The sequence below is a fragment of the Crocodylus porosus genome, unplaced genomic scaffold (genome assembly GCF_001723895.1).
Source record: "Crocodylus porosus isolate Cpor-Errol unplaced genomic scaffold, CroPor_comp1, whole genome shotgun sequence".
In the NCBI taxonomy this organism is placed as follows: Eukaryota; Metazoa; Chordata; order Crocodylia; family Crocodylidae; genus Crocodylus; species Crocodylus porosus.
Genome location: NW_017728939.1, coordinates 5,436,750 through 5,461,174, shown reverse-complemented (window position 1 = coordinate 5,461,174; position 24,425 = coordinate 5,436,750). Strand labels below are relative to the sequence as shown.

At 46.7% G+C, this 24,425-nt stretch overlaps 1 protein-coding gene across 1 annotated transcript in view; it reads right to left on the bottom strand.

Moving 5' to 3' along the window:
* The window catches only part of KIAA0319L (KIAA0319 like), a 49,952-nt gene that overhangs the window by 3,814 nt on the left and 21,713 nt on the right, over window positions 1-24,425 (bottom strand). The window contains exons 4-20 of the mRNA XM_019547748.1: window positions 21,605-21,899; window positions 19,038-19,139; window positions 17,128-17,225; window positions 16,093-16,180; window positions 14,654-14,746; window positions 13,901-14,033; window positions 12,321-12,549; window positions 11,154-11,277; window positions 10,138-10,270; window positions 9,255-9,403; window positions 8,156-8,307; window positions 7,841-7,979; window positions 6,928-7,087; window positions 4,569-4,711; window positions 3,293-3,415; window positions 2,691-2,781; window positions 2,159-2,250 (exon numbers count right to left, since the gene is read on the bottom strand). Of these exons, the coding sequence (XP_019403293.1) occupies window positions 2,159-2,250; window positions 2,691-2,781; window positions 3,293-3,415; window positions 4,569-4,711; window positions 6,928-7,087; window positions 7,841-7,979; window positions 8,156-8,307; window positions 9,255-9,403; window positions 10,138-10,270; window positions 11,154-11,277; window positions 12,321-12,549; window positions 13,901-14,033; window positions 14,654-14,746; window positions 16,093-16,180; window positions 17,128-17,225; window positions 19,038-19,139; window positions 21,605-21,899 (2,344 nt within the window). The remainder of the gene's footprint in view (window positions 1-2,158; window positions 2,251-2,690; window positions 2,782-3,292; window positions 3,416-4,568; window positions 4,712-6,927; window positions 7,088-7,840; window positions 7,980-8,155; window positions 8,308-9,254; window positions 9,404-10,137; window positions 10,271-11,153; window positions 11,278-12,320; window positions 12,550-13,900; window positions 14,034-14,653; window positions 14,747-16,092; window positions 16,181-17,127; window positions 17,226-19,037; window positions 19,140-21,604; window positions 21,900-24,425) is intronic.

Sequence of the window (24,425 nt, the reverse complement as noted above, 5' to 3'; positions counted from 1 at the left end):
CCCATGCCTTCCACTGGCCGCCACGGTGGGGTGACAAGCCCTGAACTCACTCCTGGCACCAGGGCTGAAGAGATGTTAACTGACAGGCCAGGTCCTGCAGCAAGGGGGATTTTTGGGGCCATGCCACTCTGTTCTTTGTAGAGGTTTTGTGTAGTCAGTGACTACCCCTGCAGGGCAGAGACTGCAGTAAGGACTATGCGAGTGAGTGAGTAGGAAGATCAGCAAGAGGAGGTCAGTATTATTTTATCATCGCTGCTTCTCCTCCTGATCTACAGGAAGAAAGATACATTAGTGGGCTGAATTTAGATTAATGCCCAAGGACGGGGAGAAAGATGTTTACTGATACTGTCGACAGGAAATATTTAGATTTCAGCTTTTCCTTAATGGAGAACTGTGACTCCAGTTGGTACTGACTGGGATGCTTCCCTACGTGGCTCTGGGCGAGGAGACTGTTTCTTTGGATGTCTGCTAGCCAAGGTGGAAATCAAGTTACCCTTGGAAAGCAAAGGTTTGAGGCACTCTTGCCAGTGGAACAAAAGCCCTTTGTGATGGAGAGGTCCACTGGTGCTGGGTAAGACAGGGGGGACAAGGCAGGGGTCTGGGTATTCAGGGAGCAAAAAATACCCCCTTTTCTTCAAGGATATCCGAAGAAGAAGTACTTCCAAGCTGCATGGCTCCCAGGGGAATCAGCCAAGCAGCAGTGTTGCTGCAAGGCCCTCCAATGCTGTCATAAGGCACTGCTCACTTTGCTGGAACTCCATTAAGTCCCATAACACTATGATACGCAATTACTTTCAACTAGCAAACAAGGATTAAGGACCATTTTCCATGCACTGTTAGAACCACCCCTCCCCTTAACATACATGGCTGGAGCACAGTCTTATTAGTACCAACTGCTTTAAGAGTTGAAATATTTCTCAGTATTTGGAGAGCACATGCCTGATTTCCCACGGTCCTCCTCCTGCCTGGCCATATTCAGAAGAGACTATGCTTGGTACCGATGTCAGAATCTCCATCCTTGGAAGATTTTTAAAAGGACGCTGGTCAGACACTTGGTTGAAATGGTTTAGTCAAGGATGACCCTGCTTTGAGTAGGGGGCTGGACTAGATAATCTTGTGAGGCCCCTTCCAGACCTACTTTCCTATGAACCTTATACAATAAAAACAACAGCATTTCTAGACCATGTCTGGTGTGAGGGGTGGTGAAGGGAGGGAAATGCTGGCCAAGGACACTGGGACAAACACCTGCCTGCATGGAGATGGCAAATAGAGTCTATCTACAACAGAGCATGTACATCTTGGCCTTTAAGAGGTTTTGTACCCCACATGGGCTATAGCCACCTGGGTAAGCTGAAGAGCAAATTTTCAAGCCCTGGGTTCCAGAGGTCCAGCTGCTTCATTGTTTTTTTGCTTAGCCCCCTGGCCTCCCAGAGACCAACAACTCACTGTGACAGCCTCTTCATATGCTGTCCCACTACAGTACTAGGTGTCCTACACTACAGGGATAGTAACAAATAACTTCAGGACTATGCTGGGAGTCTACATCAAATGGGAATATTCAGCCTAATGATCTGGGCAGAGGAAAGAGAACTGTGGAGCATGCTTCCAGATTCAGTCCAACAGACAGTACCCTGGAGAAGAGCCAGACTCTACATTTCCTTTTCCCAGCCACACCACTTCCATACTGATGTCTCCATGCTGGGCTCAAGCTAAGAGGTTTAATGCCAGCAATGAGCTTTCATCGGCAGTGGGCTTGCAAGGACTAGGCAAGTACAAGTGAGGCACAAAAACTGAGCTCAAATTCTTCGGAGGAAAAAGGCTTCCCCCCCACCCCCCCCAGCCTTGAGCCAGAACCAGACATACCACAGCACCAGGGCCAGACTGTCCACATGTTGTTTCCAATGCGACGGGCTGCAAATATCAAGACATAGCCAGTTCTCAGACTGTTTCTGGCTTGATCCTATGCCAGGGAGGTTTAGATAACTTCACTAAGGAGCCAGTGTTCAGGTCTTAGGTGAACCTCTAGAGTCTAGACCTTGAGAGGTTCACCCATCACCACTGAGTTCTGCATTAGCGTCACCATGCAAGGTTAGATCCATGTGCAAAGAACTGTCTTGTCAGCCTCACAGACATCAGGCCCCCTTCCCTCATTTTTTACCTGCTTTGGAGTTGGGTTTTAACTCCAGGCTCTCTTGGTCAGTGGCATCCAAAATCTTGTATTTGCTTTTTCTTTTGGATTTTCCTTTCCTCCTGGAAGGGAGAAAAAATTTAGGTGGCAAGTCATTTTTAGACAAACCCAGACAGTCAAGGCTCTGCCATTAACAATCATGTTGCCTGCTCTTCTTTTTAATCAGGGAAACAAGATCATCAGTGTTACTTTGGTTGCACAATTTCAGGTTAACCAAGATCTTGCAGATGAATTGAACCCAAAATGAACTTAGACCTTTCTGTTTCACCTGCACCAGTTCTTCTGTATCTGCAGCCCAACTGGATCTGGGGCCCAATGTACAGCAAGCCAGGCACTGGAAAACCCCCACCGAATTAAGAGGGCAGGTAGCTGCTTGTCAGCAGGACCATGGACTTCAACCAGGCAGTACTTTGCTGAGAACTGGGAATAACACAGGCCTATATAAATGGCCCACTTATGAATGAGACCCTGGAGGAGGACTGCAGGTAACTCAGGACCTTACCTCTTACAGCAGCAGACCACAGTCCAAGATAAGATCCCAAAGGCGACCACAATGACAAAAGATGCAATGATCACGTACAGTACGCTCCATTCTGCAAGCAAAGAAACCCGAGTGGGAGCGTCACTTGGTGCTGCACATTGCTTGTGGATGAAGTGTGAAGCAACGGACCTCCAAGGTCAATCCAACTGCAGGTTCACTACTTGAGACAAGTGTTCTCTCTCTACTGCTAGTTCTGCTAGCTTAGCTAGATCTTGTCTGAGCCAATGCTCAGACCACCATCCCCTTGCTTTTGCCCACACTTCTCACAAGGTCCTTCTGACACCACATATTCACATATGGAGTCAGCCCCTGCTATAGCAGGGAGTTTCATCTTCCTACTAACATTCAGTGACAGGAGAAGGATCCCACTTCTGTTCTCATTGCAGTTTTGCTATTTGTGATCTGGAGCTTCATATACAACAAGCCAGGCACTGGAAAACCCCCACTGAATTAAGAGGGCAGGTAGCTGCTTGTCAGCAGGACCATGGGCTTCAAACAGGCAGTGCTTTACTGCTTCTATACAGCTACTGAAAAGAGTAAAGACCTGCCCAGATTTCCCATACCGCAGTTACTCTCGCCATCTCCCATCTGCACTTTGATGAAGTTCTCCATCCAGAAAGGGTCACAGATGCAGCGCTTGGTGAAAGAGTCGCAGCGCCCGTGCTCGGAGCAGTTCAGCTGGCATGCTGTGGGCAGGAAGCAGGGGAGTCACTCAGTGGCTGACATTGAGGTTAAAAACAGAGCTGCTGGGCAGCGGGTATGTGTGAAGAGTCAGTACAAGGTTAAGAGCTATCTAGGGGCCAGATGAATACAGCTGGAAGAGAACATAACAGTAGCAGTACCCTGAAGCCTACAATAGGAAAAGGGGTGCATTTGCTGCCACCTTAGCCCACAGCAAGGTCAGAACTGGGGACCTCCAGGGATAAAGTACAAATATTACAGAGCCTAAGGGCCAAGGCCTGTAACGCCCCTTTGTGGATCAGGCATGTGTTGATGTCTAGGGTAGATTTGGGGGCTTGAAAGTTTAACAGCCCCTGGTCTCATGCAAAATGAGTCCTTCAATGGAGCAAATGCAGGAGCAAACTATTATAATTCTCCAAGTATAACTATTGCCAGCAAATAAAGAACACAATATATATCTAGATACATTTTTATGACCCAAGCAGAAATAAGCAGTCTTACAACTTGGAATCTCTACATCTTAAAATCCTAAGATCTGCCAACAGGCCGTGAGCCAGGGAGCGAGATCTTACCCAAATTCAGAGACTACATTCTCAGAGGTGCTGGACCTTTATTATATCTGCCGTCAGGCACCTCAGCAAAGGATGCCAGAGGAACCCATCTCGGAGCACCAAGCCCCTTTTCATCCCCGTCACCAAAGGCTGACAACACTACTTGACAGAAACTTTGATAAATATGGTAAGAAAGGAGACGTTCTTGTCATTCTCTTGGTCAAATTAGAACACGCTGACCTAAACCCATAATCAAGAATTGATGTCCTAACACTAGCTGGTCTTTCCAAGAAGCTTTTCTCGTCTGTGACTCAGTTCCTTTTACACTACTTCCCTTAGCCTCATTTATGCTAAAGTGGCCTAACTTGAAGTTAACACAGATAAAGGTCCACTAAACTGATTACAATGCTAACTAAAAGGATTCTAGATCAACACAGAAGTGGGGACATGTAATATTGACAGCCCAGTGGGTTACAAATGGATTAACTCTTAGCATTGGAGCTAGATTGATTTTTTTGGGGGCGGCGAAGGAATGCAACTGCATGCACAAGACCTCTGGTCCTACAAGGGTCTGTGGAGGAGGAGACAGCTGCTGGCTCCTACTCACTGACGGTATTAATTTCCAGGGCTCGGAAGATGAGGAAGTCTGACTGCTGTTTCCGGAGTTCGTTCCTGAGTGTCCAGGCCACATCACGCCCTTTGAATATCTGATGGGGAGGCTGGTTCCGTACGAAGAACACCATCTTGGTGCTACAAATCAAAAGCAAAGATGTCATCAGGAGATGTCTGGCAAGAATTACACATCAGCTGGTCATCATAACAGCAGAAGGTAAAGAGACGTCTCCCTTCTCGTATTGCAGGGGACTTGCCATCATTACAATCTCAATTTTACCTGCAGCCCAGCTGAGTTATACATATGACAGTGGTTACAGAAGTCATAGGTGGAGCATGCCTACCAGGCCTCTACCCCTCTGGATTGTCCCCACAGTCTATTGGCTTTGTTCCATCCTGCTTCAAATGTCGCTGAGACAGTCTCCATTTATTTGCAAGACATGCGAACCCCAGCCCTTTATGATCCCACATCTATCTTTAGAACTTCACACAGACAGGTTTTGGTGGATGTGGGTCACACTTCTTCCCAGAATTCAAGTGTGGCCCATTTGCTAACAACAACTTTTACTTGCTTTTGCAAAGCCCAGCTTGAGTTTGACAGGGATTTCTGGTCAGAAAAGTGGCTACTGGAAAAGAGCACTAACCTAGAACCCTCCCTGTATGCTTCCAGTGTCCCCTGCTTATGCTAGAGACATCATAATCTTCCTTTTTTTCTCCCGTTACCCAGTCCAGGCAGCTCTGAAGGAACTAGCTGACTCTATTCTTCCTCAAATAACAATTCAGCGAAGCTGCACACTCATTATTGCTAGTGGACAGGAGGCAAGAAGAACCCAAGGAGATTCTGAGAATCTGTTCAGCGATGACAGCTAGGAGAAGCCTTTAACTAATAAAATGAGCAAATGGTGTAAGCCGTGCGCAGAGCCAACTGTCAGAATTGAAGTGCACCCATTCAGAGGCCTTCTGCTCTGCTCCATTTACTTAATGCTTTACTTGCAGCAGCCAAAATAAAAATGTATTACAAGAAACCTCTGATTCCCCTCAGTCAGAGCAAGAATGGGGGCAACTGGTTTGGCTTGAAGCAAAGATGGAAAGGCAAGTTAGAGGAGCTGATGCTTTTAAACTTAGTTTCTTGGCTCATCCTGTGTTTCCAGTTTGCCAAGGACAATAAATCACATTAATTTTCATATTGCAGCCATCAAGGGAAGGGTGGAGGGAATCAGGAAAGCTCTAGGTCTGATACCAGACCTGCCACTGACTCCTGGAATGACCTTGGGCAAGTCACCTAAATCTGTCTCAGCTTCTCTCTCTATCTTCCAAGATCCTTTGTAAGGATTAAATGCCTCTACAGCACTCTGGTCATGAAAAAGGGCTGTATGGGGTGTGGATCTGTTGTTTAGACTCCCTCTGGGTATCACATTGCTCTCTGGATAGTTGGAGTCGCACTAAATTATTTCAGCGACTCTTCAGACTAACTTGAATACGCGATGCAACAACTTTTTTCTGAATTCATTCTGTAACTGCCCACATTTATTTTCAGACATCTTGATATATCCACATAATACCTGCATGGGACTCTTGGAAGCAGGACTGCCCTGAGCCATTCTAGCTTTAACAACACAAAACTAATCATGGTATCCATTTCCTAGAGCAACCCTCTCCAGCCTGATCTACAGAGGAGCATTCTCTCTGCAGGACAAGGATGAAGTGGTGAATTCTCCCAGGTACCTTAATGCCAAGGCAGGTCAGATTGTGGCTCGCTAAATGACCTGCAGCTGGGTCACTATACTGTAAAAAAGGCCTGGTCTTCATACTTGCTGGGACTAATCTGAGTGGCTTAATGAAGTTTAGCTTGGGTCTTTTCCTAATCAAATTAGAAGCGTGAACATAAGATCAGTGTTAAACTAAACAGCTAACTCATGAGATTTAAACCCCCAGTTTGTTAAACAGACGCAACAGGGCATGCTGCACAAGCTGCAGGCCAAGTGCTTAGCTTTAAGGGACCATTACTCTCTCACCTGACCTTTAGCATGGCACCTGGTTACTCCTGGATCCAACCCAACAGCTTGCTGGACAAGCGTAATGGTAGGATATTCCTTGAGTGTTTTGGAATTTAAAAGAATTTCCCGGTTACTTCCAGTATGAACCTTCTCACACTGTCCCACTGATCAAGGGCAGGCCCCGAGGCTTTGGGAGGATGATGCCCAACTCCCAGCAATCACCAATACCCACTGGATCATAAAATTCACTTTCCCTTGTCAATCAAGGGAATGGATTCATTGCAGCAGCTCGACAAACTTTCATCATCCACTAGGATTCCCCCCTGGGGAACCTGGCAGCCCCACCACCCTGCCTACCTCTGCTCTGTGTACGGCTGGATGTTTTGAACGGTAATGTCCGAATCCAGGACCCCCAGCAGAACGCCTATCTGACGGATGAACATACCCTTCTGCCTTTCTGTCAGCTGGCTGACATTAACATCCAGAATCATCTCCACAAGGTTGTTTTTCCTTGGATCTAGAGAGAACACAGAAGAAGGGTTTCTGAGTGCCACTCAGGGAGCAAATCAGTTTTCAGTCCCTTCTAGGATGCCTTGGTCTAAAAAGTACAATCGTTACACATCATGATGAGCAGAGAATCCCAGCCTTCAAGGACTATACAAAAACACAGCTATTGCTCCACGTAACTTGACCTTTCGACTTCCCTGGCTGGATTGAGAGTTCATGCACAAGAGCACTGCAAATGCCAGCTCCAGAAACAAAACAGAAAAGGAGGTCCGTTAATTCACTATCAGAAGCCCTGCAAGTTATGGAAGCTGGTTAAATTCAATTATGAGGGTCACTATGATTTTTTAATTTCTAAAAAGAGGAAGGCAGTTGTATGATTTTAAGACAGCCTACAGCATCAGTGCATGTACACTGCTATGACACCTTTCATCTGAGCTCCACAAGGCACTTCCCCACCTCCCCAGACTGTCAGGTTGAGGCCAAACCAGAAGAGTTTGGTTCATGGTTTCCTACTGAAGCAGCTCTCTCTAGTTCAGTAGTATCAGATGGCATTTCAAATACTGATGCTCTCAGCTTTCCTGTGCCCAAGGTGCAATGATTCTGCAACTTCAGAATGTGATCAAAGAACAGAATCCCTAAAGTCAATCTGCCCAGGGAACCATTCATTGCTCCTAGGATCCTGCATACCATTTTGTCCACGCCTGAAATGGTAGGTTTGGACTCTAGTTCAGAAATTTTAGGGCCCAACACAAAAAGGACTCACCGGGTTTGACTTCCACCGTGGTCCTATCTACATCACTCTCTCCCTTGGCATCTGTCACCTTCAGATGGAATGTGTATGTCCCCTCCACCAGGTTGGAAAGGAAGAGCACAGGGTGGTGGTCAGAGTTATTTAACACCTCCTGGGAATTTGAAAGAGTAACGTTAGAAAGACTGCTGGCTTGACCACTTTTACCACACACTGAGCTTATTGACCCTGCACAGCTCCGAGGATGGTGCAGCATTGCACTAGGGGACATCTGCTTGTCTAGCAACACCCTACTGCATCTCCAGGAGAGGCTGTTTGTGCAGTACTCACCCCAGCTGCAGGGCTCCCCTCATCTCGAGTCCACAGGTAGCTGACGATTCCCTTATCATCAGATGACTTAGACCCATCCAGCTCTGCTGTGTTTGTGGGCAGGGTGATGATGACATTCCCAGCAATTTTTGCAACTGGTGGTTTGTTCATTTCTAAACATGGAGAAAGAAACTAGTTAGAAGCTCTGTTGAAGCCTGAGGGCAAGCATGACCCCAGGTACTGAGCTGTAATCCAGGGGTACATCACTAGCTGGGTCTGCATTTAAAGGGGATACAAACCAAGTACTGCAGGACTCAGTAGAGGACAAGGTCCTCCAGTCAAAATTGAACTTGTTCTAACACGCAATATAGTGACTGGCTTAGATACTGGCAAGTGAGTTCCCTCAAACAGCAAGAGAAACTGGTCACCTTTCTCCCGTGAGCATCATGAAACAGTAGGAACATAGGATTAACCAGATACGTTAGCAAGAGTTCAAATAACCTCAGTCCTCAGCTCGGAGGAATTCTTGTGCTCTCTGAACATTAGAGATTGGTTCAAGCCCGAAGCAAAAAGCCTTATAACATTTATAACCCAAGGGATGTTCCAAACACTGGGGTGATTTTGAGACCACAGAAGAACAGGACTCAAGGGCATCCTATGCCAGTAAACTCCAGGTTATCACCGTCAAGCCAAAAAAAGGTTTCCCTTTGCCAGCCATGACTGATGTCTTTCCCTAGCCCTGACTGTCCCCTTGTTCCATACAAGATGGGCAGAAAAGAAACTCCTGACCTGCCTTGATACCAGGCAGCACATTACAGATCCACATCACTCCCTTTCCATTTTACTACTTTCTGATGTAAACCACCCCCACCTTTTTCCCCCCCACTTTCCCCAAAGCAGGCCTCCACCTTCTGAGATACCCTTGGGGGTGGGACTGTCAGTAATGCACATGATTCCAGGTGAAGGCAGACTGCTGCTATATGCAGCAGTGTGCATTTCTTCACCCCATTCCTTCTGCACCGTTTGCCTTTGAGTGAAGCTGCACAGGTCACAGGTCTCCACTGAGCTGCCAAGGGCTTCTTGGGTCTCACAGTTCAGTTCTGAGCAGAACTGGATGTACCTTCTTTGACAATGACGTTAACCGAGCTGTGGCTTTGCAAGTTCCTCTCATCTTTGACTGTCAGGGTGAATTCATATGTGCCGACCTGAAGCCCAGTCACAGTGGCAATGCTGCTGTTGGCATTCTCCAGCTTCACACCATCCAGGCCCCTGGCCAAAACGTAAGAACATGTTGAGCCTTACAGAGGCCATGGGTCTAGTCTCACACCAATAAACAGGGGAGCTACAGTCATCAGGGTGCCAGCTTTGCCTCTAAAGGCAACTAGACATAAAAAGTGCATAAAGGGAAGTGATTTCCTCAACTCTCAGACTAGAACCTACATTGGGGAAATCCTGCACACCCAAAGTGCTTTTTCAGGGTTTGCTGCAAAGCAGATAACTGCTAACTGCACAATGAGCAAACAGTGACAATGTGTTTGCAGCAATTATGGTCCTTCCAAGGTAGAAACTTTGTAGTGTGCTTGCACTGTTGGGCTAGGACAAAATGAAAGTTACATACAAAATGCTGCTCACAGACCTTACCCTAAATTTCCAAAAGGGATGAGCCTCCAAAAGGAGGCTTGGCAACAACCACAATTAACTGGTGGGGCAAGCTGTTTCCATAGAGAATGAAGAGAGCCTGATCACGCAAGACTGATGCTCACTGAAGACCCCTTTTGTACTGATTTTAAATGGCCTAGACCCCTTATCACTACCAAAAGCCAGAGGCTGAGATATTTCTAATGTTTAAACTGGAAGGGGGCTCTGCTCCACATCTTGGTCCTGTTGTAGTTCTGGATGAACCCTTCATTGAGGCCCTGGGGTTCAGGCTTTGAATCCTCGGTTTTCAGTACAAATGTAAAACTGCAGAGAGGTCCCCAGGATGATCTGACCCTGATACTCACCGGGTTTTTTCCCAGAGAAAGGAGACTATCTTCTGGTCATCTGAGCTCTTGCTGCCATCGAGAGTCGTGCTGTCCACAGGAAGGGTCAGCTCTTTATCTGGACCAGCATCTGCTTTGGGGGGCTTGTTGTTCTCTAAGAAAGCAGCATGGGTCACAGAAAGAAGACACGCAATCAAAGCATGCTGTGTGCTCTCTGGGGGAGAACTGAGAATCATTTCCCTGTGAACACTCAACTGACTAGAGAGCAAGACAAAAAATGGTTATGTGACTAGCCCAAGGTCTCACTGTAAGGCTCTGCTCAGTCCAAGAACAGAGCCCAGGAGTCTCAGCTTCTGTTCTCTTTCCTTTATGACCCTGACTCTGGCAGCAAGGGACAGAGCATGACCATGAAGTACAATCCTGCTATTATACTTCAGCCATAATACCAATTAGGAGAATCCTAGCTTATATTGCCTTTTTTATTTTACACAATCTGTCTGCAAATGGAATGCTCGTAAAAGCTTTAATGGCTTGGTGATCAGCAATTTGCCAATAGCAGAAAGGCCCAGAATTAAAACAGCTTCACTAGATACACCATGCAGACATCACTGGATTCAGAAGTAATGTCGCTAGAGATGGACTGTCGATTCCAGGTGAAGGCAGACTGCTGCTATATGCAGCAGTGTGCATTTCTTCACCCCATTCCTTCTGCACCGTTTGCCTTTGAGTGCAGCTGCACAGGCCACAGGTCTCCACTGAGCTGCCAAGGGCTACTTGGGTCTCACAGTTCAGTTCTGAGCAGAACTGGATGTACCTTCTTTGACAATGACGTTAACCGAGCTGTGGCTTTGCAAGTTCCTCTCATCTTTGACCGTCAGTGTGAATTCATATGTGCCGACCTGAAGCCCAGATGGAGTGGGAAGGAGCACTCTTACCCATCAGGCCTTGCAAAAGCACCATTTAGAAACATCCTTCCTTCTATCCCCACTCCTTTCCCTACGAAACCAATAGACTAGTCCTCTCAAAGGGGAGCTTACCAGGCTGGACGATCACAGTAACCTCTGCAGTGGATTGATGGCCAGCAGAATCAGTCACTGTTAGCTGGTAGGTGTAATCACCTTCTTGCATGGCAGAGAGCTGCAGGACTGGTGTCCTCACCCCCTTGGAGAAAACAAATGGTTCTCTTAGGATGGCTTCTTAAACGAGATGGCAGACCTGAAGGACCAGCCCCTGTGCTGACTAACTTCCCCAAGCAGATACTGGCTGCTTATTACTGACGGTTTATGCAGGGCTATAGCTCTGCATGATACTGAACAGATGAGTGTTCGTCCAAGTAGCTTATACCTAGGTTGTGCTGCTCAGTGAAACAACATGTTAGGAGAGCAGTGGAGCAACATACTAAAGGGAAACAGAAGAGTGTAAAAATTCCTGAGCACTCAGACACTGAGTGGCACTTTGGGGGCAGATTGCCCCAAACCCCTACTTTCTGTTATTCCAGTAGTCCAATATTGGTACCAGCCCTTTTTAAGGAGGCTGTGCTGGGAAAAGACAGTTGTGTTTGTGGGGGGCCAGGGAATGGTATCTTGCTGAAGTTCATCTGTAAGGACTCAGTTTTCAAGCTCCACTCAGAAAGGTGCACCCCACAATGACCAGCTGGTGCAGAAGACTGGCAACAGGTTACAAAGTACTTCAGCTCTGGGTAACTGGTGCAAATCCATCCCAGACTGATAGCTACTCCAAGCCACTACTGTCAGTTTATTTACCAGCAGACAAACATCCGCATTACAGTGTTGCTGGCTTGCCTGGTGGCACTGTGAGAGGCCCCAGATTGGACAGGCCTGAGGACAAGCTTCTTTGGCAACCACATGAGTTAGGAGCAAGGCACACTGATAGGTGCAGCTTTGCGCGCCTTCACGCACTGCACCTTGCTAGATGGGACACCAGCCTCTTGGCCATCACAAGGAACTTCTAAAACAGGCTAAGCAGCTAATGGGCCCCATGAAGATTTAAGGCTAACCCTGGCTGTCTGCTAACCAGACCTGACATGATCCCAATGGCTATTTAGATTTTAATACTCGCATTCAATCAAACACAAAACCTTGTAGGGATCAGGAAGTTTGTATGCTGGAGCATCTCTTATCTTTAACCCTGTGACACAGGAGGTAAGTACCTCTCAGCTTAGCTCCGAGAAGGAAACCACTTACCTGCATCTCCACCACCTTTCCTTTGCTGCTGGGACTGAGTGACCACTCATAACTGACAATGCGGTGGTCATCGGTGCTCTGGTTCCCGTACAGAGTGATTGAGTTCTGGGGCAGGGTGATCACTTGGTTTGGGCCCGCATTTGCAACTGGGGGATAGTCCACGGCTTTATTCACAGTCAGACTTGCAGTGGTTGAATTGCTGGCTCCATCCGAGTCTACAACTGTAAGGCTGCGGACAAAGGGGAAAGAAACAAAAGATCTCAGACACAAGTGGAGTTGTCAGGATGTAGCTACAGTTCAGGTGAAGGGTCAGAAACTCAAAACTACCTTAATGCAGAATAGAAGGGCTACCCCACAGGGGGAAAGACCTGGTTTAGGACAACTATACTGCAAAGTAATAAATGTCACCAAGTAGTACTGCCTAATCATAAAGGCAGAGCAAGGAATTCCACAACTATGTCCATCCCTCTCCTAATAATCACCAGCTAGTTACAAATGCAAAGAAATTCCAGTGAAATAAGATCTCCCTCTTATGAGCTGGAGAAGACGGTTATAGAACAGACCTATCAAATGATGGCAAAGCCCTCCAGGGCAGGGGGCTAGACTAGATGACCTCCTAAGATCTTCTCCAGCCACACTTTTCTATGATTCTAAAAGACGTGCCAGGTGTTAAGCTTGGAGAGGACTGCAGGGAACGGTGCATGAAAGAGACCTTGCAATCTATCCACCGATATTTTTTCTGATCCTTTTTCCCTAAGAAAGCTTTGCTTAAAGGAAATAAAAACTTTCCGTACGCTCACAATCAATAAAGAGATGCTTGCTTATTCCACAAGAAGCAGCAAAGCATGAAGGAAAAAGGCCCCAACAGCAGACTTGTTTTTCCGACACCCTGTTAACGTCACACAGCTATTACATTAGAAATCCACAGCTCTTGCCAGCCTGGAGTAGAAACTCATTCCAGCTCATCAACAACCCTGTTGGGAACAACTTTCCCTCTCAAGCAGAATAAAGATACAGAATAGGACAATCTTCTGCTGGGTTTATATTGGTACACAAGCTTGATTTAGCTCACACCCATTATAGAAGTCATGAGTGCGCCATTGTATTTAAACAGACCCATTTAGTACTGACATCACAACAAAATGCAGATCAAAGGAAACATGCAAAACATCCAGAGATTTGTAAAAGCCTGCCTAGTCTAAGCACCTTTTCACCAGGGATGAACACATTTTACTTTGGAAAATACTAAGTTAGCAAGTTCCTCCAGAACCATTATCCAGGTTGAATAACCTAGCTTGGCTTTCTCAAGGAGATTTTGATCGCTCTCTCAGACCACATTTTCCTCTTCTACCAGCTTACACTGATTTAACTTGTTTCTCATCAGCCAGCACCTTTTAATATATTCTTCTCAAGGAAAACACAGTATATGCTAACCAGAAAAGGTATGGAAGGGGAGAGGTGTCACAAAATAAGCTTCCCCCCCGCCCCCAACCACAAACCTCAGACTAGTGTCATCAAATATGAAGATTAAGAGGTCTGTGAGGAACCTGTGCTGATGAATAGCAAAATGCACCACTTACCTGAAGGTGTAGTTCCCAGGGACCAAGTTGGTCAGTGTTAATATGGCAGTATCAGTGGAAACCTTCTCTTCCCGCAGAGGCCCCTTCAGTTCTTCCCAGTGGTAGCTGACAATTTTATCATCGTCAGTGCTTTCTGTGTCAATTAAAAATAAAAAAAAGAACCCAATATGTACTAGGAGCCTAGGCTCTACCCTGTTTTACACTTGAGCATGCTCACTCACTCATTCTCCAGTGCCCTTTTGATAGGTGAGTAAAAGAGGTACTGGGTGTGGGCAGGCAACAGAAGGCTGAAACATCTAAAGGAGAGCTGGGCAGGGCTTTAACCACAAACATCAATAAAAATTACATGCTGGTTAACTGACACCCTGGGAGCTTACCAGCTGGCAATTCTGAAAAGGTCTGATTCTTAGCGTTTCAGCCTAACCCAAAACCTACAGCTAGGCAGGCTCTTTTTTCTGGGGATTCATCATCTGGGTGAGGGCCCCCAAAAGAGGAAATAAGATGAGCCTTGTATTCAGGCTAGTTTGTACATCTGGAAAAATGAAGCTGGCAGAGAACAGCAGTTGTGCTACAAACTACATGACTCTGCAGGAGAAAAGGAAGCAATTTTTCTTGTGAAATTGTAAATGAGTTCTTCTAACTAAAACACAGCCAACTGTATCGGGTCTAGTTCAACATAGCACGTCCTAAAGGGCCTTCCTACAACCAGTCCCAGCTTGCTGGGCTACATTTGATAGGGCGGGGGGTACTCACGGCTGCCATCAATGACGGTAGAGATGGTTGGCAAGGAAATCTCTTGGAACTGCGGTGATACGACGGCAACAGGAGGTTGATTGACTCGAGGCTCTGAAACAGCAACAGAGCACTGGGCATAGCAATGGTACCAATATAAACCAAGGGAGGCAGCAAAGCTGGTTTCATGTTATCCACTAGGGGCTGCTAGAATGATACACGCTGCAAGTTCCCAACCCTACCTGTTCTGTTGTCTTGTGGAGCTGCTTCTGTGCCCCAGACTCAGCAAGTCTAGGAGACAGGTCCAAAGTGCACTTGTGATACCTGGCAACCCTCCATCTTCGCTGATAAGAGTGGTTACTGTGGAAGGCCCTGTGCTAACCATGGGACTGCACTCTGATCCAGCCAGCAGGTCACACCTCCTCCCCAGGCCTGCTGTGCTACGGGTGGGAGTTCCAAAAAAGCAGGCTGTGATGGGGGCCAGGGCTCACACAAAGCCTAAGGTCCCAGGGCCCCATGTATAATTATCATCTGCTTTAGAGAGTCAACGTTCAGAACAACTGGTTTGCCAAGAGACTGATACCTGCACTCACTTGCATGAGTTTGGCCACAGCTCTGAAAAGTGAACAGGTGAGCACACACTGCTACCCGAGGCTCTGCTTCCCCAGTTACATTTAAATGAGTTCACTATTTGTTCAAATCCAACAATATTCTCAAGCCTAAAATTCCCTGGTAGACAATTCCCGAGTAGGCCTACGTTACTGTGCTCACAAAACTCAGTAAAAGGTCTCCAAGGTAAATACTCAAGACTATGTTCTTTCATATAAACAGGGGACATTCAAGCCTTTTCAAACAAGGCATGAAGTTTCAGCCAGACTACCTTCCATCCTTCCACCCCCTCTCAAGCAGTCCTTATTTGTAAATAAAGACTGGGCCATTTCCAATTCAAAGTTTACTCTATAGGGAACAAACGCCCACTGAACAAACAAGACCTTTGAAAGCACCTTGCAGTGAGAACTGAGATCCGACTTAACAGGGCTGCAGACAGGTACTGTAAGAGGCAGAAAAGCCCCAAGTCCTGGCTTCCCTCCCATATCCTGTTCCTGTTGCTGCAAGCTCTTCACCCTGTTGCAGCAACTCTCTAGCTATGCGATGCTTTTCCCAGGGTCATACATTTGCTAAACACTTCTGCAGCAGAGCTGCAGTTCCTTTATCGCATTTGTTTTTAAATAGGCTTGCCCTCAGCATAGCAGAGCTACGTGTAATGGAGGTAGCATTTGACATCACACAAACTCTCTCTCTCTCTCTCATATATACACATACATGTGCACACACTGCAATTAATTCCCATTACTTCAAGCTACTGCCCAGCCCAGCAAACAAAATACCATGATGCAGCTGCTGATTTCACAAAGGGTGAAGTCCAAAGTTCAAAAACCACAATCTGTATTGGAACTTACTTGGGTTCACCGTCACATTCACGTAACCTTCCCCGTGTGCATTATCTCCATCAACAATCACTTTGAATTCATACAGGCCAAAGGTGAGCTGGAAAGGAAGAAGAGGTTCCACTTGGTCAGAAGCTAGGTCAGACTGCCCATAATGTATTGGGACAGAAGACAACAGCATAAAGCAGAGATGCCTATGTATTTGGCCACATGTGCAAGGTAGAGGCAACCGGAGCTACAATCCTGTGTATCCTTTTGTATTATCATTTTCATAATGCAGTTAAAAGGTGGATATTTCCCACTGCCAGAGACATGATCCAGGTTGGAAAAGGGTTCCCTCTTCCTTCTGAATCTGTGAAAAGCAAGCATAGCCCTCCCTCGCACACATGCATGCAGAGACGAGAAGGTTTATCTTGAGGTTGAGTGCTAGACAGCAGTCGTAAGGTTTAAGAGGTGGAAGAACGCCCTGTGGAGGGGCTCTTCCTTGACAGTACCCTGGCAATGACTCTTCTTTCCCCAACACAGCTCTGGAGCAGAGCTGCTGGATGTGCAAGGAGCCTCTTGCGAAAAGGAGTTACGTTTTCATGATTCCTCAGAATCCCTCCAAACACAGAAAAAAAGTCCCTTCAATTCGCCACAAAATCCAGCTGAGAGCAGTGACAAGGGAGGTGCTCACCTGGCTTCAGTCATGATAACTGTGCAGCACCCCAAGCACCTGGCTCCATGGGTAAGAAAGGAACTTTCTTCTAGCCACCCACCAGTTTTATGGGCAGGAAGGAGCACCCAGGGCCCTCCCCTAAATTTTAATGCTAGCTGCATTTAGGGTCTTCAATCTGTCCCCCTGCTTTCCCACAGGTTACGCTGATCTCCCTTTTCTAAATACCGAGATAAAGCCTTTCAGTCAACTGTTGGCAGCTTTCCCATCTCACAATCTCCTATTCATTCTGGACCACTGTGCAAGGCATCCCAGGGGACTGCCAGAACCCCTGCCAAGGGAAAGACAGGCGGCATTACCTGCCAAGGGAAGCTGAATACTAAGAGTTTCACCTTAGAGAGTTTGAGGGTCCGAGTGTGCTTGCCTTCCATCTCTCCACTGTAGTCCTTTGGATGGGTGATCAGCTCCCACTCATAGGAGTAGCTGGTTCCTAAAAGAGTGACAGATGCTAACAATTATGAGAGCTATTTTCAAGCAAGACAAGGGCAGGTGTTCACATTAATATGGTCTGTTCTGCTATACTCAAGGGAAGCACAAAACAGCTAAGGGCCTGGACCTTAGCTTGCTGGAAACACACCAGGGAGAAGAGACACCCTGTGCTCCAAAACCACGCTCCATCTGGAGCTGGTGCTTCTATTTTAGTCTCCTGAAGGGGTGAAAGAGTATGAGGGATCACAGGTCTAGAACTGAGGATTGAGGGCATAAAAGACTAAAACCATATGGGTTCAGCGTAGGCACCTGTCTCTAAAACTCCGGTTCCTGGTATCAAAAATATGGAATACCTCTCACAGGACTGTCACAGGGTCCGCTCCTGCCTCCCTCTACCATGAGTACAGCAAAAGCAACCTCTGAAAAGGTTCAGCTGATTCTCTGCAACTCTTGAATTTCTCAATGAACCCCTGACTAAGCCACAGGTTTACCCATCAAATCAAGTCACAATCCCCAATAACTTGTCATCAGGCAATGAACGCTCTGGCTTCTCCCAGGGAGCTCAGAGGATACAGCTGCTGCCATGCTCAGTCTGAATGCACACTGGTAGTTTCTGTATTTTTGGCCCAGGCTATTTATTATGGGAGGCAGTACTGTTTAACCATAAGGAGAGGGAACTGGAATCAGGTCTCCTGACTGACCATTTAAAGACATCACTGATTAATTGAGAGACCTTGGTTGAATCTCATTTCTGCACCTTCCTTACTTATCTGTAAAATGGACATAACATTTAACCACTTTCAGGAAAAGCTCTGAGGCTCTTAGCTGAAAGATGCTATGTATGACCAAAGTTTTATAACTACCAGGGCAAAGGAGGTCTGCCCCAGTGTGGTATTTGTTGCTTGAATGTGGCTGATATTTTTACCTCCTCCATATGACAAGCTAATACCGTGATGCACTGTCACAGCAGGCCTCTACAAAAACCTAGCAAAAACCTAGCACAAAGATCAGACTTCAGCTCAGTGTAGAGACGGACTCCTTGGGAAAGCAGGAGTGTATACCTATGCAAACAAACCTTTGGATGTGTAACAAAAGATGGACTATGTGAAACAGCCTGCTCTCTGGACAAAACCCCTACTGACATATTACAGATTATGCTAGAAATCTGCTAGGGAAAGGCCTGTAGTCTAGCACCCCAGGACAAACAACACCTTGGCCCACACAAGTAAGATTTCCTCAGTACCCACGGGGTGAGCTGCTGAGCTGCAGCACAATTTTGTGATCAGTGAGGCTGAAAATGAGACGAGGCTTCAGTTTTTCCTTTTAAATCACAACCCCGCTGGGCCTCTTTCTTTGCTCAATTATTCCCAGGGCTCAGCTCTCTCACTTTTTACCGTATCTCCTTAGACAAGGGCATGCAGCTAGTTCTGTGCAGCTGAAAGAGAACGCTGTGATAACCGTGTGTGTGTCAGTCAGCCCAAAGTGGACAACTACAGGCTCCTTGAAATGGGGAGGGGTTGCAACTGAAAATAAGTTTTCCTCACTCAATCTGCAGTTCTTTAAAACAGTGCTCTTCTCCCACAGATGGGTGTTCCTGGGAGTTACAAAAATACCCTCCTTCTGCTGTATGAAACAAGTCTCAGAAGTCCTCACTATAAGCAACTGCTCATTCCTGGCACAGACCATACTAGCATGGGTACTCCAGAGGAGGACTTTGATGTTTGAATAGGGAAAAATCTTAAGAGTCGCCTGTCTAATGAGGCATTAACTCCTCTTTGGCGCCTGTGAAGGAGAGTTTCCAACCTCATCTTACCTGCTGGTGGCTCAGGGAGTACAAATGCATTTAACTGAACTTCATTCCTTGGAAGGGTCACTTGGATGCTGTCTCCAGCAGAAACTACCAGCTCCTTCATAACTGAGAGGGAGGGAGAATTACAGAATTAAAAAGGAACAGGAAAAGAGAGTTGCATGCCTACATAAAGAGACCTTTGGCTTCAGCCTCTGTGGATGAGCCAGCTACAAACAGCTGCATTTTGCAAGTATCCTGCCATTCGCTGTAGCTGCCGTTTCAGGTCTCATACTGAATGCAAAAAAAAAGCCAACAGAACTTCACAATTTTAAAGCAAGCCCAGTTTTGCTACTTTTCCTCTCTTTGGAAACACTGTGTAACTTCTGCTCCTTTGCTGAAATGCAACCCTCTCGCCCAATACAGAGACCTCTATTCAGCCAGGTCCAGCAAGGAAGAGAAGGGGTCAAAAGACAGGCTTTCAGGGAGGGGGGTGGGGAAACAGGACCCAGCCGCTCACATCTGGACACAGCAGGACAAGAGCTGCTATTTACCAAACTGCAATCTTAGACCTTCACAAATACAGGAAGAATTCCAGGTATTCTCCACTTCAGTTACAGAGCTCCTTGGAGCTAACAGACTTTCAAAACCTGCATGCCTTCCACACTGAAGCTGTTGCAACTCTAAATACGAGGCTTTTTTCCTTTCCTCTCCTAATCAGGAAAAGATCAGGAACATTTCTTACGCATTTCCTTCTAATGCCGACTCCAAAAAGGGGATTATAATATTTGTAAAGGTGATTTGATAGAAGCCGGGAATGTGTGGCTTGTGGCTTTTTCTGCTCCATTATGTATCAACGCGTTGTTGTATTTCTCACAGTATTTTTCTACCCTCCCCGCCCCCTCCCTTTTTCTTTTCTTTCTTTTTTTTTTTTTTTTAACTTAAGGGCTGGAGGTGATGGTTTAGAACAGGAACAGGAAAAATAAGGCTTAACAGAGTCTTAAAAGATGTGCACTGGGAGCTTTATTTTTATAATGGCAGGGGAGGCTGAATGTTTTATTCCAGTGGCCACTAAACACCTGGAAGAACGGGTATGATTAAATAGTTAGCACAAAAACAATTCAGCCTCTTCCTGTGTCAGAACTCTGGCCATCCTCTGGCCAGAAGCAAAGTCCCAAGACAAAACGAAATCACTTCCTAATGGGGAAAAAAAATGAGACAAGCAGACAACTCCTCCTGCCCCTTTTTTTTAAAAGAACACTTCAAGTCCTGATATTGTGCAACAGTGCAGGAGACACTGGCTTAGCACTATGCAGGTCGTTAATAAGGCATTTCACTATGTATATTCTAGCTACCAGGGAAGCATATCTAATGTTTGGGGGGGAGGATTGGGTTTTTTTGTGGGTTTTTGGTTGTTTTTTTTTTTTTTATGAGAAAGACGGGTAAACTGGTAGAACAGCTATTTGACTGGCTTTCTGCCAGCAGTATCATGTTTCCCTTTCACTGGGCCATTTTTAAGGGAAAAAGTACCCAGCTTACAAAGCATTTACAGAGTTTATCTTGCTGGGATCCTATGACCCCAGCTGACTTCCTGCCCCTGGGGCAGGGGACTGGACTTGATGATCTTCCGAGGTCCCGTCCAGCCCTAGTGTCTATGAAATTTATGAAACTTTAGCTTTGGGCACTTCAGAGAATTGCAGTCAGTGGTTTCGCTATACTGCGTCCCAGTATATCCACGGTCTCAAAGAAGGAGCTGGAAGCTCAGGCTCTGCTTGCAAGGGAACCATGCATGGGGCTTTTGTTATTTTGCACATTTTTCAAGTGATTGCTTTTAGAAATACCAGTGGGAACAGTTACGTGCCAGTCTGCTGAAGTGCATGCATGGCACACAGCTAGACATGCTGCTTCTCTGTTGCTGTACTGTACCTTGACATTTCAGGGTGGAACGGGGGAGAGGAGGGAATAATTGTACCTGTTTTAGACAAGTGCTTTACAAAGCGAAGGAAGGTACTTCTGCTTGGGCTGACGGACTGGTGCTAAAAGGAGGGTTCTGTACCTCCATGTCTTGTGGTAGATTTGCTCCCATTATGACACTGAAGAGGTCACCCCTAACCCCTGAATTGTATGTGGAAGCATAAAAGAGTTCAGGGCCTGGACCCAGGCTTGCTTACAACACACCCAGGAGAAGAGCAACCCGTGCTCCAAAACCACTCTCCATCTAGAACCGGTGATTCAATTTTGGCCTCCCAAAGGGGTGAAAGAGTTCAAGGGAGTGCAGATCTACAATGCCATGAGGGTTGAGGGCATAAACGACTCAAACTCTATGGGTTCAATATAGGTACCTGTCTCAAACTCTGGCTCCAAGCATCACAAACTGTATTTGGAGAACAGATTGAGTAGACACGTGCCTTTGCTGTTCTCAATACAAAATCCCTGCAGTGGGCTGCAATGCCCCAGTGGTATATATGCTGCAAGAAGCCTTCCCCTAGCTCTGCTGAACCTGTGCCACAGTGTCATCTTTACAGACTTTCAATGTCTTGTCAATGTTACTGGGCATCGAGAAGAACAGAACATACTCCCCATCACATTCTCACCTGGTTTTGGAGCAGCAGTACTCAGTGATGTCGTGGGGCTGGGTCGGACTGTGGTAAAACTATAATTAGTGGAGACAACAGTTGGCACAGAGGTAACACCCTGCATCTTCACATCAGTTTTCCCTTGAGGAGGGCTGGATGTAGGAAGCATCTTCTCTAAAGAGTGGGGGTGGACGGAAGTGCCACTTGGCTGCTCGGGTTTCTCTGCCTTTCCAGTGGCCATCAAGCCCAGAGCAATGGGGCTGGAGAATGTAGCCAATACAGATGGCTCTAGCGTGGATGTTCCTGCATGGACCTGGAAAGAAAGAAGCATCTCACTCTGACAGTCAAGTCAAGAAATGGATCATGTTTAAGACCAACTGATGTGGTCAAGATTGTAAATACACCAAGCAACAAATGCCATCAAGTATTCAGACTTCCCTCTCTAAATGCAGGATGCTTAAATAACCAGGCTTATTCTCCCAGTGACAGGAAGTTTTGCAGCTTCTTTTCCTTCCTTTCTATCCTCCCTCTCCATGCTCCTGCTCCAAAGCAGTGATGCGGTTTCCAGCACAACTCCATGCAGATGACAGATCCTCGACACCTGTGATTCTCAACCAGGGTGCCACGACATCCTTTTAAGGGCGCTGCAGGGTGCTATGCAATGTTAACACTGCAAACACCCATATGGGATTCACAAGATAAACCCAGAGATTTCAATCAGGAGTTCATAGCATCAAAACATTCTGACCTGCTGCAAGATCTCTGCAACAGAGGACTTACTCTATTTTTCTGTTGTCGAAAATACCCCCAAAACCACACAAACACACGCATACACACACACACAAACTGAAAGCCAGGAGCTGACATTTTCCAAGCGATGCTTTCATTCTAAAGACAAAAACATTTTTGTCTACATTATAGGGCTGCTGCCTACATCATACAGCAGCAGGGCCCCAGTAGAGATTTAGCACATAGGGCAGAAGCAGGTTCTCTGCCCCTTTTCACTATGCCCAGGGATGAATAAATGCATAGGAAAACTAGGCACATTCCTAGGACCTTAAGTGAAGAAGGGACCCAAAGTTGTGCTTATTTTACATATTATAATTAAGTGAAAAAAAAAGTAGGGGCCCACAAATTTGTTTGCCTAGGGCCCGCTAATGGGTTAATCCAGCCCTAATTATGCCACTTCCTCAAAGGACAAAAATCAAACTTCTCTCAGTACAGCTCTATCCAGACTGGGGGAAAGGGGTCACAGAGCTACATCAGCTGGAGGGTGAGAACTTTTCACATCCTTAGCTGACAGCTACATTGCAAAGACATTACAGCACAGAGCAGGATTCAGTCCACAGTTCAGCTCCACCTGATGCATCGCGTGAGCTGATGTTAGAGGTAGCACAGGAGGTTCCAGGGTACAGTGGGCAAGAAAGCATGATGAGGGCAACCAGGCTGATGCCTGGAGGAAGCAGAAAGCAGGGGCCAAGCCACAGGGTCCCCCACAGTGATTTCTTCTGGCCACATGTGCCCACTGCTGAAGCTGCACTCCTGGCAGGACTGACTGACCTTACTGCAGGCCGCCGAAGTGAACAAGAACAATTTCCTTTCTTTCTGATGAAAATTCCTTCTCCAGAGCCCACCCCATTCCACAGAGCAGGCTGCAGGGCAACAGCAGACTACTCGATCTGAACCGGGTGCACGGGGCGGGGTAGTACGTGTGCACAGCATATCTTGTTACAGGACATCTGCTAAACATTTCAAATGCAGCTTTTTGCCATCCTAGATTTGGAATTTCTTTTGTAAACGGCTTCCCACAGCCCCGTGTCCCATCAGTACAACTGGGTCAAGAAGGTCAAGTCCCAGGAAGGGCACTCATGGTTTTCTGTAGCAGTGCACTGAAGCAGGGGAACTGACCTCTGGCAATAGATGAGTTTTACCGAAGTGAACATTTTAAACACCATTTAAAAAAAAAAAAATCCAGCTCAGCTCGCACACACTGAACAGACCAGCAAGGCTGAATGCAGGACAGGAAGAATAGTTTTTGTTCAGTCAATGCCATTCCTCAAAACACATCTTCTTGCAACCCTGAGTGAGTGACTTCGCCTGCCTTGGCCTCAATATGCTCACTGCACTTCCTGATCAGTGTTATGGGCACTGACTGGTTCTCTCCATTTACTTACTTGCCTATGGGCTCGCCGAGGCTTTGGTAAAGCTACTGAGTCTTTGCCGCAGAAAGAGACACTATGGGACATGGTTCCACATTAAGAATCTCGACACGGCAATGTGATGCCACATGACAGTTCTACTCTCTGCCTGTTACGAGCCCCTTTCGCCAAGTGAGCTAACAGGATCAAGAGATTAGGGGGATTCAGAGATGAGATGAGAGGGAGGAGGGGGAAGGAAGGATTCAGGATGCAGCACAGAGTTTCGGGAACTTGGACAAAGCAGGTAACTTGTCAAGCAAGGCAAGGGAAGCAGAAGGTTGTCAGGGCTTCAAGGTGGCTGATAGGAGCCACTCCCCGATAGTCACAACCAGCTCCAGGGGATCCTAACAGTTGTCACCAGAGATGTCAGAGATGTGCAGACGCTGGGCCCGGTGAGTCAGATCCTGGCTCACACACCAATACTCTGAGCAAGCCTGATCCTTTTCTTTTTTGGCTCCCCTCCTAAGCCTCATCTTTGAGGAGAGAACCACACACCTGAGCCCCTAAGGGTGAATCCTAGGCCAAAGGCCACACAAAGCTTGCATTAAGTAAGCAGGCTGGATAATAATGGTCAGAAATGCTGGCAAGCAGGGAGCTCTTTCCTCTATAACCCAGGACCTTCAGTCTACAGACAATCAAGG